The 18474-nt window shown below is 41.2% G+C and overlaps 1 protein-coding gene and 1 pseudogene across 2 annotated transcripts in view; both read left to right on the forward strand.

The window, feature by feature from the left end:
• LOC102885462 overlaps positions 1-810 on the forward strand; it is an 8283-nt pseudogene extending 7473 nt beyond the window's left edge. The window contains exon 3 of the transcript XR_003043334.1: positions 1-810. This exon is cut by the window's left edge and continues 35 nt beyond it. The product of XR_003043334.1 is annotated as a Fanconi anemia group B protein-like (transcript).
• Positions 811-4314: 3504 nt separating this feature from the next.
• The window catches only part of SPATA18 (spermatogenesis associated 18), a 42350-nt gene continuing 28190 nt past the window's right edge, over positions 4315-18474 (forward strand). Inside the window, exons 1-3 of the mRNA XM_025040274.1 lie at positions 4315-4663; positions 16494-16599; positions 16719-16834. Of these exons, the coding sequence (XP_024896042.1) occupies positions 4577-4663; positions 16494-16599; positions 16719-16834 (309 nt within the window). The 5' untranslated portion in view covers positions 4315-4576. The remainder of the gene's footprint in view (positions 4664-16493; positions 16600-16718; positions 16835-18474) is intronic.

Consider the following 18474-nt stretch of genomic DNA (forward strand, 5'->3'; position numbering starts at 1 on the left):
TTCGCCACTTTTAGCATTCAGTCATTTTTGTTGCATTGTGCTGCTACAAATTAGGGAGAGAGAAAATACTGTTTTGAGCATTGTTATATTCCATGTGGCAGCCTTTTTTTTAAGCCTAGAAGATTTTTCAAGTGGGAAATATCAAGGGACGTTTCCCAAGAAGCCTAGAGAACACGTGGAAGATCTCTGTGCACTCCATGCAGCGTCGCACGAAACATTTTCAAATCATATCATCCAGCTGTGCTCTCACTTCGATGGAGGCATGGCTCTTAGAACACATGAAATGTGAAGTGATCAAAGGATTTCCAGACATTTGTTTTTGTCAAGGGCCAGAAAGCTTGTATGGGACATTCTTCAACGGGAAACGAAGAACACCATTTGAAGGGATTTTGATAGTCTATTCTAGGAATCAAACAGTTTCGTTCCTGTGCCTTCATAATCTCATCAGACTTCTCCCTGCAAACTGTTTCTTCAAAAATCTATAATTAGGAAGTAAGGATTTCCTAATTGATCACTTGGCATTAACTTTGGAGAAGGCATTGGATATGCTTGGTTCTCTTTCTTCTGCCTTAGTTAAGATTGAAAACAACTTGGTGTGAAGTGAGGAAAGAAAAGAGTCGTGATGTTCTGGCTGCTTTATCAGAAAGAACACAGAACATCCATCCCTATAGAGAAGAACTTCAGAGAGAAAAGCAAATGTTGAGGACGAACCTAAAAGTGAGTGGTGCCCTTTATAGGGAAATGACTTTTAAATTAGCTGAGGTTCAGTTGAAATCAGACCTTGCTGCACAGAAACTGTCTGGTTTATAATTATAATCTCAATATGATTATATTTTAAATCAAAATATAAAACGTTTTGGTTCCACTTGTTTTCATTTTACATTATATGCCTCCTTTGTAAAAATAAAAATTGAGGCATTTTGTAGAAAAAAAAGATGCTCAACTTTTGGTGATTAGCTAATTCCCTCAGAATCAAGGCTTGACCTGAACTGAACTGTAAACCAAAAATTGAAACAAAGGGCAAGATTGACTCAATTTGAACCTTAACCATTATGTAAAAGAAGAGAGAAAAGTAAAACTCAAGCTAAAACAAAAACCAACTGGCAATAAAGAATGTCACAACTGCAAGAGATCTTAGAACTTACTTAGTCCATGTTTTTCATTATACAGGTGGAAAAAAAAAGAGGCTCAGTGATTAAAGACTTATGTAAAGTCATGAGAAACCACTATTGGCAGAGTATGAGATACAGCAAGTGCGTCCATGTTCCAAATCCGTTGTCCTTTCAACTTCTCCAAGATATCCAAAAGTGTATCACAAAAAGAAGGGTTTGATTTTTACCTTTTCTTCTCAAATAATTGCATGGTTGATAAGATACTAAATCAAATTGGGACAAAATTAGAGCATCAAAGTATTCTCTAAATAGAACCTTTTCGGTTATTTTCTTTCATATATGTAAAACAAGTAGGCTTACCAACTCTTTGAACAGAATCTCTACCTTGTTGACTGCATGCTTGTAATTTGAAGCATATGGATTCTTCTTAAATCAGAAACAGACTATTTGCTCTCCAGGCTCTAGCTCTTTCTTTAATTGATTGCTATCCAGCACCCATAAAAGCTCTGCAGAGGGTATGGTCATTAGGGCATTTATGAGGATGCTCGCATATTCCTACAGGTATGGAATATCTAAGTTTGTAGCAAGTAACATCACCAGAACTAAGAAATGGGGTGTCAGTTGCTTGGCCCTCTCTTTGATGACATATGTTCTAGTGTTACCCCCTTGACATTGATCAAAGGTGACTGCAAGACACAATCATACCAAGATCGTTTATTTTCTTTAAAAAAGAGTTATTAAAGACACCTACATCTCTGTTGTTCTATACTCTGGAAAGGAATAAATATATTTCAGAATTAGTAACGGAAAAAAGCATTTCCATTTAAAGAACTGGTATGTACAGTTTAAAAATCAGTCGTAACTCATTTTCCTTTCTGCTTTGGCTTCTACAAAGCTCAGAAATAAATATAAAATGAGGCTCAATCTCAGTATACAGGCTTAAAGTCGAGGCATATTTGCTTTTGCCATTAAAACAACATTTTCTACAAGTCTTTCTGTAAGCCATCTCAGATCCTTTTTTGGAAGTAATGCGGTGGTAAATAATGAATATGTAAAACATTTTCTTTGTTTTGAGTCGGTGAGTACTATGTTTCTTTGTTATTTATAAAAAGTTCTTAACTATTTACAACCACACTCAAGAGTTCTAGGGAAACCAAGAGGTACAGGAAATGACTACCGGCCTCAGGGGTCTTAAATCTAGTTGTGCCGCTGGAGCCCTGTAGAGATAAATAACATCAGGTAGCATATTCTAAAGAGATTTCAAAGATCCATTCTATCCTTAGACTCTGTAAGTCTTATTATTACATTAGTAATAGGGACATTTGGTCAAAGGATATTCTGTTTTGAGTCAGCTTAAATAATGATATTTGGCTAACATTTTTCTGAGGGTGGTAAAGTTTTTGGGTAGTTTGATTTCTGAATATCTTTTCATTAAAGCTATTGTGTTCATGGTAGAAATTTGGAAAATCAGAAAAGTATAAAGGAGCAAATTAAAATCACCCATAATCATACCTTGGGTTTGTTCACATTGCATAAAAGAACACAATATATGTAATCTAGCGTCCTGCTTCTTTTTACTTCACATTATGCCTTGAGAATTCCTAGTCTTCAATGATAGGATTTTTATTGTGCAATAATTCATTGAATGATTTGCTCAACCATTACTGTTGGAGATTTAGATTGTTTCCTAATTTTCTATATTAAATATAATACTGTGATCTACATACGTAGTAATAGTGACCATAGCATTTATGAAGCATAGAATATGCCAAACACCATACTAAGTACTTCACATGAATTCTTATTTAGTCTCATAATAATTCTATGAAGGACTATTATACCTTGTTTACAGATGATGAAATCAACAATTAGAGGTTAGTTAAAGCACCTGCAGCAAGGGAAAAGATTTAACCCCTGATCTGACATAAATATTCCAACTTATTTTTTATGAATATGTAAATAAATCCATTCAAAGATTCCAACTGCCTATTGAAATATTGGCTCCAATTATTGGCTCCAAATTAAGAAATCTGAGGTTTTTTTCCATTCCTTTTATATTTTTTAAAGAAAAAAATGTCTAATGAATATTTAGTGTTTTTTGGTATATTTTTTACTTTAGTAACTACTATCCTACTATGATATAATAATGTGTTACGTACCCTTGTAGTCATTTTGTGATCTACAGAAAATAGTAGGAACACAGGTTCCAAAAATGAGCCTCTCATTTTTATTAGAGGACAGTAAAAGCACTATAATTGAGAGAAATAAAAAGAGGTGGTGAAAGTTCTGAATTTTACGGTACTTTCACATATGCGATTTTCATATATTTTCAAGTCCCTAGAGAAAAGAAATTGAATTAAACTAGTGAGCTTAGGGCCTGCACCACCCCTACTGTTTTAATGAATATCAGATAAGAATGATTTGCAATCAGTATATCATTTGATGGCATATAAAATGAGGGCTTCTAAAGTGCTTAACGATGATTGAAACGGTTTCATTTCTTAACTAATTCAAGTTATCATTGCAGATTAATACATCCTTTTGAAATAGTGTCAAACTAGGGCTGAACTCGGTTTGGATTGACGGGTTAATTTAAATTTGTGAACATCCTGGAGCTAAAATCCATTGATTTGGGCACCCACTCAGTGGGCCAAGGAACAAAGCAAAAGATAGAAGCAGAAAGAATTGAAATTTTAGTTAAAGCGAATTTCATATAGGCGAGCCCTTGGTGTTACAAATGAAGAATTAAAGGCCTGAGAAGTGAAAGAATAAAAGAGCCCAGCGAGCTTTCCTAACCAAAAACTTATATGAAGAAACAACCTTTGCTGACGGTCCCACCCTCGCTCCTCGCCCCATTCCACACTGCGGGCCCATCTCGCGCAGCTGCCATTTGTAGTCTTGGTGTCCTCCGGCCCCTGACCCAACTCGGAATCTCAGCGGAATGGGGCGCCCTCGCCTTCGGCCTGCAGCAAGCAGCCGCAGCTGCAGCAGCATTAGGAACAGCAGCTGTTGCGCACCCTGGCGGGTGCCTGGTAACCCCGAAGAAACTGGGAAGGTGGTTGGGCCCGAGGTGGGGAGAGGGTGCAATGGGGGCTGGGCGGCGACCCGGGCGTTGCCACGACGCCGGGGGCGCGCGTCCCTAGCAGCAGCCCGCCCACGTCAAGGTTTGTTTAATAATAGACAGGGTATTTATGGCCGGGGCTCAGGGCAGCCTCGGGGGAGCCAGGAAACCTTACCGGGCAGCGGATGAGGCTCGGCCGCTGCGGCCCAGGGCACCTCCCCCCGGCTTCCCGAACCCTGCCCGGTCCAACCCGAGGGGGAGGATGGAAACATCGGCCGCGCTCTGAGCTCCTTAGGAAGATAACACCCTTCCGGCCATATCACCCCGCAGTCTTGCGGAGGCCACCGACTCGTCCCCTCCACGTCTCCATCTCTCAGAGTGGGGCCGAGCGGATAAGTGAGCGATGGCGGAAAACCTGAAGAAACTGGTCTCCAACGAATTTTTACGATCGTTGCCTGAAAAGCTAGAGCGCTGGCAGAAGGAGTACAGCGTGAGTCAGGGTGGGAGATTCCTGGGGTTCGCCCCTCTACTCCTCTGCCCTAGTTCATTGCACAGCCCTCGACCGGGGTTTCTTAGGGCTGGAATCGGAGTGGCCGCTTTGCAAAGCCCTGGCGGTTAAGAGTCCTAACAGGGACCCAGCCTCGGACTGGGATCGCTGGGAGGGAAGGACTGGCATGTGTCTGCCAGCGCCCTTTCCTCCCCGCGGCGCGAGGAGGTGCTGGGGTGGCGCGGCGGGCGGAGCTCGAGACTGGGAGTGGAGCAGTGGAGAGCGCAATCCTTTTAGTGGTAACCAAGGACTCTGGCGGCCCTAGCAACGAGAAAGAGCTGCTGTCTGCCTGGGGTCTGGTCAAGCTGGCACCCTCCCTCCCATCCCCCTCCTCCAGCAATCCACCCCAGTACCCCCACCTCGAATTATTTTTTACTATAACCTCTCCCCTGCCCCCTCCTCTCCCTATGTCTCCTACTCTTGAGGATTCTCAGGGGTTGTAACAGAATAGAGTTTCATGAAAATACACCCAGGATTTATTACCGAGAGGTGAGTGAACCGAACACTTGTCAACGTTGCAGCTTTCACTGTTATGCTGGTCAGCGCGGAATGTAAGGCACAGTTTTAACACCAAGGCAGATTTCAGAAAGCCTGTTGCCAGGGCATTTGTAAGAGGCCAATATTCTGTCATCAAACTCAGAGCGCTGTTTAAAGCTTCCTAATCCCCACCCCCACGCCAGCTCCCATTACTCTCCCCCGTCCCCCACCCCCGACGGAAGGTAGAACTCCAGTGCTGAATTTGCTTTACATTCAGTCAGTCCGTCTTAAATTAGGAGAGTGTCACTCTTACACAGCAAGTAGAAGGGTGAGGCAGACAGAGCCAGGGATCTGGAATCAGCGCCAATAGGTCCTGGGTCTCGCTCTGCATAGAACAAATTATCTGAACGACCTGGGGCCATTTATTTAACCTCTCTGGGTCTCAGTACCTCCTCTGTTTAGGTGGGAGAGACCGGATTATATCATTATATCCCTTTTGGGATCTCAGTTTTTTGAGTCTAGCTGAGCTTGTTTCTGAAGTTTTACCAGGAAAAATGCAACTGGCTGCTGTCCTGAGTCCCTTGGGCTTTCCCATTCACCCTTTAACCAGGGCTCCTGAGGGGGAGGTTGAGAGGAGCTCAAAGAACAGCTACCCCTTTCTTCTCAGCTTTCCTTCTTAGCGTTTAGCCTTTATGGCTTTGCCCACTTTTGAAGAACTGTTCTTCATAGAGAAGGCAGGAAAATTAAAATTTACCTCTTTATTACAAAAGCCTTGGGGTCCCCCCACGGCCCTTACCAGTGCCTACTTGTCACTTAGTCTCAGAAGGTTGAGAATAACAAATCTTGATATACATATTAACCCTCCTTAAAACAAGCTCTTACAAAAATTTTTTTTATTGCCCCGTGGCCTAAATAAACTCCAAGTTTTAAAAAGCATGTTTAGTTTGTCACAAGACACATTTAACACAAATGACACTAGGCTGCACCAAATTAAATGATTGTTTTAGAAACTACCTGTAAGTACTGAGAAATGCCAAAATTTATTGTATTTTCCCTTCCAATTAACAGTGGCCCATCCCATTCCTCTGTTCTCACTGAAACCATTTCAACCCAGCTTCTCGCCCAGTCCTACACACAAAGTAGAAACTGCACTCTCAGAGACCGATGTCTTTCCAAAGTTTGTGTTCATTTCCCATCGTTTCTATCCAACTCCCTGGCATCTGTCGCATCTGACTGTTGACACCCTTGTTTTTCTTTTTGCCTTAACCTGCTTCCCTCTTACGGCTGTTCTTACCTTCCACCTCCATTCCTACTTCTCTTATACGTATGCTGATGAATCTCATATCTATATTCAGGGGCTGTTCTCGTCTGAACTCTCATTTCTCCAATGACCTTTGGACATTTTCAGTTGTGCCATCATTTCGAAGTCAAAGCTGACCTTACCTCTCCAATGCCCCAAACGCTGACCTCTTTCCTAATTTGTCTTCGTCATGAACCACTCTATATCTTTTTCACCAGCGTAAACTATTGGTGCTAGCTTCTAAATTCACACGGAACCTGAGCACTTTTCACCATCTCCACTACTACCACCCTTGTCCACCTTCAAATATCTTTCGTCTGGATTATTACACAAATAGTAACCCAAAGCAATTCTTCTAAATGTCAAATAAGATCGAGTTACTCCTCTGGCAAAACCCTCCAGACTTCCTATCTCACTCAGAATAAGAGCCACGGTTCCTAAGGCCATCTAACTCCTACACAGTTGTGTTCCTTTAAACTCTGTGACCTCATCTATTACTCTCTTTCTTGCTCAATCCACTATAGCAATTCTGGCTGCCTTATTCTTTCTAGAGCAAAACTGTCCAATAAAAGTTTCTATGGTGACAGACATGTTCTATATCTGCACTGTCCATATGGTGGCTATTGAAACAAATCATAAAAACAATAACAAACATTGCCAACTAATTTTTTTTTTTTTTTTGATGCTGGATTATTGCATTACTTGGCCTTTAAAACTGAGATTCTACTGAATGTTCAGTGACAGCTTGGCGTGAACACATAACTCAGAATTGTTTTCCTCCTTTGTGGTTATTGAGAATGTTGTTGAAAGAGCCATAGAGAATCCTTTCTTGTTCAACCAAGAACTGAGCCAGTTATTAAGAGCTTAATAATTCATTCAACAAATGGTGACTGAGCTTCTGCTATGTGTAAAGGTTTGGGCGAGACATTCTATATTTAAACTTTTTGTAGTGCACATTTATTAATTTATTCAACAAACATTTTTTCAGAGCTTACAATGTACCTGTCTGTGCTAGGTGCTAGGAATAGAAATGTCAAGTGTATCTTAATGATGAACTTCTAATTGGAGAAGAGGATGAAGGATGGAGGAAACAGCACGTGCGAAAAGCAGGGGTGTGTAAAAAGGCTGGGATATTTGGAGGGACTGTAAATAGTTCAAGGCAGGGAGTGGAAGTGAGATAAAGCCGAGGACGTGGGGTGGTGGGGGCCAAAGGGTGGAGGGCCTTGGACTTGATCCTGAGGGCAGTGAGGAGAAACTAAAAGCATTGTGCAGTGAGGACATGCGTTTGGACTGTGTTTTGGAAAAGTTGCTCTAGCTGTCACACCCTGGGGACATAGGCAACGCTAGGGAGAATGGACAGGACTGGGAGATACTTTAGACAAGAGATGATGTGAATCAGCCTCTTGTAAACTACGCTGGCACATTTAATGAACAAGGTCAAAGACTCTGAGAATGGTCCTAAGGTTCTTGTACAAAGATGCTGTCCCCAGTGCCCCCAATTTATCACACTACATCTGCATGGGGCTATTGGTCAACTGTGAAAAGGTCACGTAATGACCTGTGCAGAACTGGATTCTGATTACCTTATTGCTCCATAGAGATGTTAAGATGAGAAATTATCCTCCTGACAATGTTAACAGCACCTGGAGGTCAACTCTAGGCTGAAACTCTCCTCCCTCTGAGATGCTTATGTTTCCATTCAGAGTCCTGTGGACTAGGGAGTTAATTAACTTTGGTCAGATGCTCTGAGATTTATTACTTTTAAAATGTACTCTAGGTAACTATGGTAGCATATAAGAGTTTACTATACCCTTGATAACCCCATCCCTAAAATAAGATGGGCTTACATTTCTTAAAGTAAAATAATAGACCCAGGATCTGGAAACTTTTGATTATTTGATATGTGAATGGAGATAGTAAGGCAGGCCGGTAATGCTTTTTCTTGCCTTACTCTCCTCTTGTGTTATAGAAATCTGCACTAACAAGTAAAAACAGCATATTAAATATTAGCACATAAAAAGGAGCCTTAAAAAGGTTTCTCCTCTGTTTTAGAATAATCTTTGCATTTGCACTAGAGGCTGTCTCTCTGCCAAAATATGCCTAATTCTTAGTACAAAAGGTCATGTGGTTGCTATAGTATCTTCAAACAGATTCCCTTACCGCCTTCACCCCTCCTTCTTTGTGAATATACTGCTACATTCTTGAGGATTTGCTCTAATTAGTAAATTTATAAAGGACATTTTTCTTCCCTTGAGGACCTTTTTCTCTCTACTAGATAGACAATGCCGCAGTAACGAATAAAACCCCAAATCTTCGTGTCTCAGTGTTAACTGAGGTTTATTTCTCATCCATGCAAAGTCTGATGGCAACTCTCTCCATCCCTGGCTCAGTTTCGGGAACCCTCCATCTGGTGGAGCGGCCATCTCATTATAGGGCCTCGAAGGTCTGCAGGTGGAGAGATAGAGTGAGTAACTTGCACTACTCTTACATCATACACATCACTTTGACTCATCGTCCCTTGGTTAGAATTACGTGACTTCAGTCTAATTGTAAGGGAGCCTGAGAAATGGAAAGCTCATGGAGTACATGATTGGTGCTACCGTTCCTGCCACTGTTACTAATGATGAATTCATGGCTACAAGAGAAATTAAGTGATTGGGGCAGGTCATTTTATTTTTAGCAGAGGGGCTATCAACTTTTTAATTTGACTTTTCTTATCTTCATCTTGGACAAACTTGTTAATATAAAGATCATTATGGTTTAATATGTAAGGAGAATACACAATGAAAGAAATCTGATAGGAATATTAACTGGGGGCTGGGACACTAAAATCCAGTGGAGAAGCCTAAATAGAAGCTTTTGCTAAATTGTTGGGGTACATATAAACTTATTTTTTCTTATATCTAAAATTCAGTATTTTGGTTTTAAAACTTTGCTGTGGAGGTAGCATTGTGACAAAGCCAGCCATGATGTAGACTAAAGGGTTGATTTGGGGAACAGAGCTACTTGAAAGGCTGCTGCATATGGGACTGTGCTTCCTTAGGGGAGCAGTTGTAGCCTGTTACAACTAGTATATAAAGAACCCTTGAAAATTTTCAAAGCACTCTTCGTGCATTAGTGCCTTTAAACCTTATAAGAACCTATGAAATCACAGGTTTTATTTTCTACATTTTACAGACGAGAAAACCAAACCTTAAAAGGGCAGCTTACCTGCCCAAGGTCACTCCACAAGAAGGGGTGGAACTTGGATATGAAACTAAGTCTTTTGCTTGCCAAGTCCATTCTCTTATTTCCTACAGTGAAGGGAAGATGTAAAGAAATTCCACTTACTTGTAGTGTTCATTTCCTGCAACCTCCCCCTCCCGCCCCCAGCATATGTCCCGTGGACAGTGGGAAAAAGAGAAGGTAGATATTCAGGCTTTTGTTTTCCATGTGTGAATTTCTATGGCCAGCTGCAAGGAGCTGCATGAAAAATGCCTCCCTTCAGACTAATTTCCACACACCTACTGCTGATTGTCTCTTTCTTGCTCACCTCCAGATTCTCTAATTGGAGGGTTTGGAATGGCATTCTTGTTTTATGTAAATGTATTAAAATTAAATTTTTTTAAAAAATAAAAAAGTCAAGTAAACCATTTAATGTATTAGCATTCATATTTTAAAGGAATATTGTGATGAATCCTTTTGTACTATTTAATTCTTATTTAATATACATGAAGTATATTTTGTGTGTGTGAGACTGAAGTTTCTTAAAGTGGAAATAACTGTATTTCATATTGAAATACATATTGATGGATTTTAAGAGCTTTTCAAGTCAAAGTTTGCAAGTTGGTTCAAATATTCAGTGACAAATTTCATTAATTTTTTTCTTCATGTTGTGGAGGCGATTCAAGGTTAGGAATAAAATATCGGGTAGGAGAGAACCATTGGTAGCGGCATGGATGATCAGGCTCCCATGTGGAAATGTTAATAAGGTCAAGGCTGCTCAGAAGGAGGTGAAAGGGATCAAAGGGTCGGTGGTCATTCTGGAGCACACGTGCTGTGTGCAATGGCAAAGCACAACAGTGACTGGAGTAGAGAGAGGCGCTATGGGAGGAGTAAGGCAGGATAGGTTGTGTGGGGATGTTGTATGAAGGACCTTGGAAATTAGGCAACATTTAGGCTCAATGGTTCCAGAGCTTCTGTTTGGGCCATAAGATGGTGACACTGAAGGGGTGAGAACAAAGCTGCGGTGCTGTTGCTATCCCTCCCCAAACTAAGAAGTTTCTTCAACGAGTAATCTGTCCTTCTGTCCTCATTGCTTTTGCTTCTTCAAATCCCATTTCTTCTTCAACCTGGAACAATCTGGAAGCACACCGAGTAACCCCCCCACCTCATTATTCTGCTATAATAGCTCTCGTAACAGTCATTAGAGGCTACCTTGTGGTCAGTCAAGTTCGGTCTCCTTTTTCCCTAGTCTTTGCTTGATTTCTCTGCAGCAGTTGACACATGGTATCAAATTTTATGGCTTTAGCTTCCCAGATGCTGGTGACTCTTAAGTCTATCTCTAGCATCAGCGGTTTTGCCAGAGCTCCTGACCTGAGTGTCCACCTGCCTTCCAGACAGCTCCATGTGGAAGCTCCACATCCTCTAACACAACACGAACCACGCAGGACTAGTTACCCTCTCTCCAGTCTTGCTGGCTCTCTGCTTGTGGCCTTGGGTTGAGCAATGGCATCACAATCCCCTCTGCGGCTCAAGTCAGAAACCTGGGCTATTTCTTCTCCGTCCCACCTTACAAAATGGGTTCATCAAGCCCTGAGGACTCTACCTCTTAAATATCTGTCAAGTATCTCCCACCTTTCCCCTCTACCTGCTTTTGCTCTTATTCAAGCTCCCGTCATTTCTTACATGTGAAAAAAAAGTCAGCTTCTAGAGAATGTTTATGGCAGATCTCAAGCGAACTTTGTTGTGAAAATACCTGCAGACTCAAGCATAGTAGCTTCGTGCTGTCCAGAGCATTCTGCCCCTAACAAGACTCAGTATTTTTAAAGCCATCACGATTACAAAAGGAGGAGAGTAACCCATATCTGTTGGACAGGGGTTAGTGGCTTTAAAAGAACAAGTTCTATTTATGTTAAGAATGCTGGTGGTTATATTCCTGAATATTCTACTCCTTTCTGTTACCTCTTGCTTTCCTATCTGCATGAAGTCATAGAATAAGTTTCAAGGTCACTTGTTTATGTTCCGCACCTATAACATGGCATATTTCTATTGATTTCCCTGCTTTTCTCCATGCCCACCTCCAACCCAACTTTGATATAGCTGTTTGAGGGGTCATTTTTGTGGCTATTTATTTCTCAGAACAGTGATTTTCGACATGGGTTAAAGCATTATTCCCTAGAACAATGTTTTTAAAATTTATCCAAAGAAATCAATGCATTTTACTTCACACGTAACACCCTTATGCTTTTGTAACTGAAACAAAGTTTTCACTGTTCTTTAGTAATCGTGATACTCTTTTCTCTTAATTTTTCTTAAGGGGTTAGGCTGACTGAACCTTACTAAATTGATCTCACTTCCCACTAATGCCATGGTTCTCAATCTTGTTTGCATAAAAATATCATCTAGAAAACTTAAAAAAATTTTCAATGCCCAGGCCCCACACTAGAGCGATTAGAATTTCTTGGAATTGGAGCCCACAAATCTCCTCCGGTAAAGGCTTTACTGAGTTTTCTTGGCTTCTTACCACCTCTTCCTTTGAGCCTCACTCCTGAAATCTGGTTCTGCCTTTATTGTGGCAAGCAGTATCTGGTTTTGCACGCACTGACATGTTTATTTTAGGCTATAAATTCCTTGAGGGTAAGAGACTATCTCCTTCATCATTGTGACCCTAGCATCCGGCACACAATAGCTCCCTCGCATAAATGTACGAGTGAAGCAGAGACTAAACCATCTCCTTTGCCTTCCTGGTTCTTCTTTATCTTTCTTCTCGCTATCCTCTTATTTCTTACTGCTCTTGTTTTGTTTTTCAATCACTGGCCCTTTTTCCTCAGCCCATTTCTGAATTACCAAAATTGCCCTATGCCCGGCCCTTGGCCCTCTCCCCACTCTGTAATCTCCCTGGTGATCTCGTCTATGCACACGGCTTCCGCTGTGTCCACCTCCTGAAAGCTTCCAAAGTCACGCCTCCCACCCATCTCTCTTATGAGATCTAGACTGATTTTCCAACTCTTTTTTGGTAAAGCCTCATGGTTGAGAGCTCTGCTGCAGTGTTAGAGGCCACAGGAATGGGTTTAGGCTCTAGTTCGACCACTGTCTCTTTCGAATTACTTAAGACCTTCGTTTTTCTCATTGGTGAATTCAGGATGATGGATGGTATCCAATTTGTAGGGTAGTTTTGAGGATTAAAAGAAACCGTATTTACACTTCTTAGCACAGTGCCTCGCTGGCACAGAGTAGGTGCTCAGTAATTGTTAGGTACTATGACTAGACATCTTCATGTGAAGGTCCTTCAGATATCTAACTGTTTCAAAACAGCGTCATCCTTCTTACACCTCTTGCCTGTTTCTAAACCTCCCGACTTCCTCCTCAAGTAATACATCACTGGGATCTTGGCTGACACAGATATGATTCGGCGTCTAGAAAGGACCTTTACGGGACCCTCAGCGTCTCCACAGTCCTCAGCATCTCTCAGCCAGATTCACTGTCTATCCAAACTCTATCTGGTCTATTCCTGCCAGAACTGATTTTTGTAAAATGCAAAGCAAATCTGACTATGTCATTCTCATCCTCATCTACTTGCCCCATTACGTCCTTCAGTGATGGGATAAAGCCCAGAGCCCCTCATGTGGCAAATTCAGTTTTTCATTATTTGGTCTCTGGACCCTGTATTCCACTTCCTCCTATAATGTACCTTGCTGCTTCTTGCCTTGGTACCTGCTGTTCCTCCGTTTCTCATGCCCTAATCTCTTACCCCTCACCCTTTACCAGAGAGTGCTTTGTCCCTCCTACAGCTCATTATCCACCTAGAGTACTTAATAAACTCTTAGGTAATTATTTAACCCTTGTGTGTTTCCCATTCTCCATCCCACTGCTGCAGTTGGTGAGCTCGTTGCTCACCAGGCAATTAAAAAAAAATTTTTTTAAAAATGTGGCTTTGTGTCCTGAGCTGGCAGCCCAAGACCTTACATATAATAAGAACTCAATGATTTATAATGAATGAAGTTTGAGAGTCTGTGCTTTGGAATTAGAAAACAATATAATTAGTTCATATCTTTATTTTATTTATTTTATGTGAGTACGTGTTTGGTAAAGTAATGTGACCCTAGTGAAACTTGAGTCTCTTGTGCAATGCTTTGTGTTAGAAGTTGCAGCATGTTGTGACATGTCTTGGGACCAGGAACTGTTTGACAGTCTATTCTCTTCTGTTATTTAAGTTGTAAATTCAGATATTTGACAAACATACCTCTGGGCACCTACTTTGTACCAGGTACTGGGCAAGGCACAGGAGCATATAGTAATAATACCACAATAATACTTCTGATCATTGTGTAACTCCTCTACTCTGCATCTAAGTTAGTTTGTGAGATCACCCACCTTCTATGCATGAGTAAATGGAGGTTCTTATTTAAAATCTAGTTTCTAAGGGAATGCGGCTCATAAATGGAGAACAAGATTAAAACCAAGGTCTGCCTTCTTCCTAAGCCCATTACTTCTATCAATAGTGCATACCACCTCGTAGGTTCCAGTCATTGAACTCCTTCTGTCTCTGAGGTGCTGAATATGCACTATTTTGATTTAATTCTCCTAACACTCTGTAAGGCATTATCTATACTTATTTTTTCTGGAGAGGAAATAGGCTCAGAGATTAAGTAACCTGTGCAGGGTCACACAGAACTTGTGGCAAGTAGCAGAGCTGAAACACTCATTCAGGTCTGCTTGGCTCCCTTGCCCGTTCTCTGTCCAATTAGCACATGGCATGGTCTAGCCAGGGGGCAAAGACTGTAACGGGAATTGAAGGTCAATGCGATAAGTGCAGGGGTAAAACAGCAAGGGCAAAGGACTGCTGGTTCAGCGAGGAAGGAGTGGAGATAACTGCTCAGGCTGTGGGTTCCAAATGTTCTGATCTTATCAATATTATGCTGTTAAGTCACTCATTCATTCATTCATTCATCCAACAAATATTGTTGGGCCCTTCAATTTGCTATGGATATTAGTGGTAGTTGATATAAACATGAAAAAGATTAAGTCATTTTTAAAAACCTCATAGTCTTCTTAGGAGAAGGGGATAGAGGATGAGACAGAGACAAATGGCTACAATAGAAATAAGTGCTATAGCAGAGCTAGTTACCAGCAGCTTTGGAACAAGCAGCTTGGGTTCTAATCTCAGTTCTGACATTGTTCTAGTTAAGTAACCTTGGGCTAGTTATTTAATCTCTCTGCATCTAAGTTTTAGATGCATGGTAATAATGGCAATCATATCTCATTGTGTACTCTTGTGAGGTTGAACAGAGTTTATATATGTAAAGCATTAATAGTGTCTGACACTTAGGAAGTATGTAACGAATCCAAAGTCAGTGAATTATCTCATATTTATTCATCCATCCAATACATATTATTGAGTTTCAATAGATAGAGATGCTAGAATGCAGGGCTGGGAATACAACAGTGAACAGGGCAGGCATGTCCTCTCTCCACAGGCAGCTTACTGCTTGCCTAAACCACTTTCCTTGATAACACAGATGTGCTTTTTATAAACTTGTAAACTTTTGCATAGAGGTCCTCCAAATTTTTCCTCTTCATTCTAGTTTCTATCCTCCTTGTACCCTGCTTCCTGTCTCGAGATTTGTAGTGCCCAGGAAGCACCCAGTACTAGTGCCTTAGTATGGCTTGAGATGACATATCAAATCTATGCATTTTTACACCCATACTATTTGCTTGTTGCATGTAGTTGGGCTCCTTCCTTTAGTGTTAGAATCGATTAGAGGTTTGGCTAATTAGGAAATGGTGAAAGTTCACCAAGGAGATGACAAAAGCAAGATAATTACTGAAAGCCCTTTCCCTTGACTTCTTCATGTTCTGCTCTTATTGCTTAAAATGTTCCACAGCCATTCAAACAGCCCTTTCTCCAAATCTACCTAACTTCTTCTTGCCTAGCTTTTACTTCCTCTGGTAAGTCTTCCCTGACTTTCCAAGACAATGGGCTCTTGAGTAGACCTTATGCTTATCCCTATAGTAAGACTTACTGTTCCACTGCAGGATAACTGCCTATTCTCCTGTCTCCCCCACTAGTCTGCGTGTGTTGTGTGGCCTGGCCCATCCTTTATGTCTTACTCTCCACTGTATCCCTAACCCAGTGCTACTTTCTTACTGTTAACATGTCGTGTCCTTTATGCACATATTGAACTTAGAGGTCAAGAACCAATAAAGCAGGTAAATTAGGAGCAATGATTTGTATTGTGTTACAAAGAGTCTAATTCACTTTATAAAGGGATTTGTTGCGAGATTCCATTGAGTAGGGAGTAAGAGTTATTTCTATTGAAACGACCCCCAAATCTCAGTGGCTTACCACCCACAAATAAACTTTCTCAAACACGTGACAGTCATTGTAAGTGTTCAGTTAGCACACTTCCAAATCTAGAGGCTCCACCATCCCTTAGGTCCTTGGGGTCCACTGCTTGGTCTTCTGCCTTTGGCTGGCAGTTGAGAAAAGAGAGAGAAAGAAGAGAATCACTCAAGTTTTATTCTAGGTCATATCTGGAAGTGACACACGTCACTTCCCATCTCATGGACCGGGACTCAGTTACATGGCCGCACAAACTGCTAAGGTAGCTGGGAAAGTGTTCTAGCTGTGTGCCCAGGAGGAAAGAGAGATACGTTTTGGTGAACACACAGCAGTCTCTGTCCCGGAGCTTACCAGAGCCAGGCAGCCCTCATGTAAAGGGAGGGCCCTTGTCTACTTGCAGTGGGTCCCAGAGTAAAGAAATTGCATTGATGTCTGCTATTTTGGCTTTGCAGACGAACTCATGTGATCAAAATCTGAGTGTTTGCCTCGAACTCATTGAACAAGTTGCCAAAGTGCAGGGACAACTCTTTGGAATCCTCACCACAACAGCGCAAGAAGGTGAGAATGGCCTGTGCTCTCCCATCCAGCTCTTCTTCTTTCTTTCTTTTCTTTGTGCTCTCTGACTGAATTGGTGTGGTTGAGTTTCTCTCACTGACCTGATTTGTGGATTCTCTTAGGAGGACATTATGATGGTGTGGAAGTAATCAAATCACGCCTTTTACCTTGGCTGGAGGCCTCTTTTACTGCTGCTTCCGTGGGAAAACCTGTTGACAGCAGGGTCCCCTCTCTACAGGTAAGGATGCTAAAGGATTCCCCTTGACCTTCAGCAGGCTCTGGAAACTCAAACATATGTAAGATATGGTTTTGACCGAGTGAGGGGCTCGACTCCACTTAGGGAATTGGGACACAGGTATAAGAAGTGGGTTTCTGTTTACAGTGGTCTGGGGTATAAAGGATTGAGTTTTCTCTTAAGACAGACCTGCATCCAAATCCCAGCTTTACTAGTGGTGTACTTTCAAGCAAATCAATGAGCCTCTGCTGCTTCTGCTAGAAAAAGGGCCTTGCGATGATCTACATCTGGGACATTGCTTGGCCCACACTAGGCATTAAATGGTAACTTTTAAATGACAAATCAGTCTCTCAGGCAGTTAGGGTGCCATGGGGGCTCAGAAGAGAAAGAGATCATCAGATAGGGAAAAGCTCAGTATTTTGAAAGAGTAAAATAAAACTAATTGGAAACTTCCAAGATAAGAAGAAAACTCAAATCTGATAGACTGACAAAGAGTATCCCAGTTTGTGGTTGGTATTGGTGTTTTCCATGGGACAATATAAGTGTTTTAACAGTTGAAGACCAGACTGGAAAGAGAATATATACCTTGCTTAAGGCGTTGACATCATATGGCTGGGTAAGCAAAACACTAACCTTGATTTTAAATGTTTACATGGATTTACATAAATTTCTTTCTGAAATTAAAACATCTGTTCTAAGCAACAGGGCCTTATGAGGTAGTGGAGATCACTGAACAGAATTCTATTCCCTCTTCTATGGTCCTGGGTAGGTTATCTAACCTTTTATGTCATAGTGTCCTCATTTGCTGAATGGGGATAATGCTTTTGCAGGCCTAATAGGATCACTGTGAGAATTAAAAGCATGTGGAACAACTTATATGTGGTAAGTGCTCTATAGACGTCATTTGACTTTAGGCAAAATTTTTCCCTGGGGACTTTCATATACTTCTTAGATTTTTACCCTCTATGCATGTTATTCTGGGTATAGAAATATAGGACAACATTTCAATTTTTTTTAATTGAGGTATAATTTACCTACAGGGAAATTCATAGGTTGATGAATTTTGACAAATGCATATATCCATGGAACTCACAACCCTGTTAAGTTATAAAACATTTCCATCACTCTAGAGCATTCCTGTGGCATTTCCCAGTCACCCCACCCCCACCCCCAGCAACCACTCTTCTTCTTTTTTTTAATAGCACATTTCATTTCATTTTATTTTTAAAATTAGTTTCAAGTATGCAGTACATTGGTTAGACATGTATATAGTTCATAAAATGATCCCCCCAATGGCTCCCTCCCTCCCCTGACCCTCCACTTAACCATCATATTAATGCTAACTGCATTCCCTCTGCCATGCTCTCCATACTCAACTATCAACTACTAATTTATACTTCTTTAACCCTTCATCCCATTCTTCCAGCCCCCCAACACCCCTTCCCTCTGTCCGTCACCAAAATGCCCACTAAATTTGTGAGTCTGTTTTTGATCAGTTTGTTCTTTTTGTTCCTTAGATTCCATATATAGGTGAAATCATATGGTATTGATCTTCCTCTGTCTGACTTATTTCACTCAGCATAGTAACCTCTAGGTCTATCCATGTGACTTCAAATGGTAGGATTTCATTTCTTTTTAATGTC

This window comes from Pteropus alecto, unplaced genomic scaffold (assembly GCF_000325575.1).
Source record: "Pteropus alecto unplaced genomic scaffold, ASM32557v1 scaffold57, whole genome shotgun sequence".
NCBI lineage: Eukaryota > Metazoa > Chordata > Mammalia > Chiroptera > Pteropodidae > Pteropus > Pteropus alecto.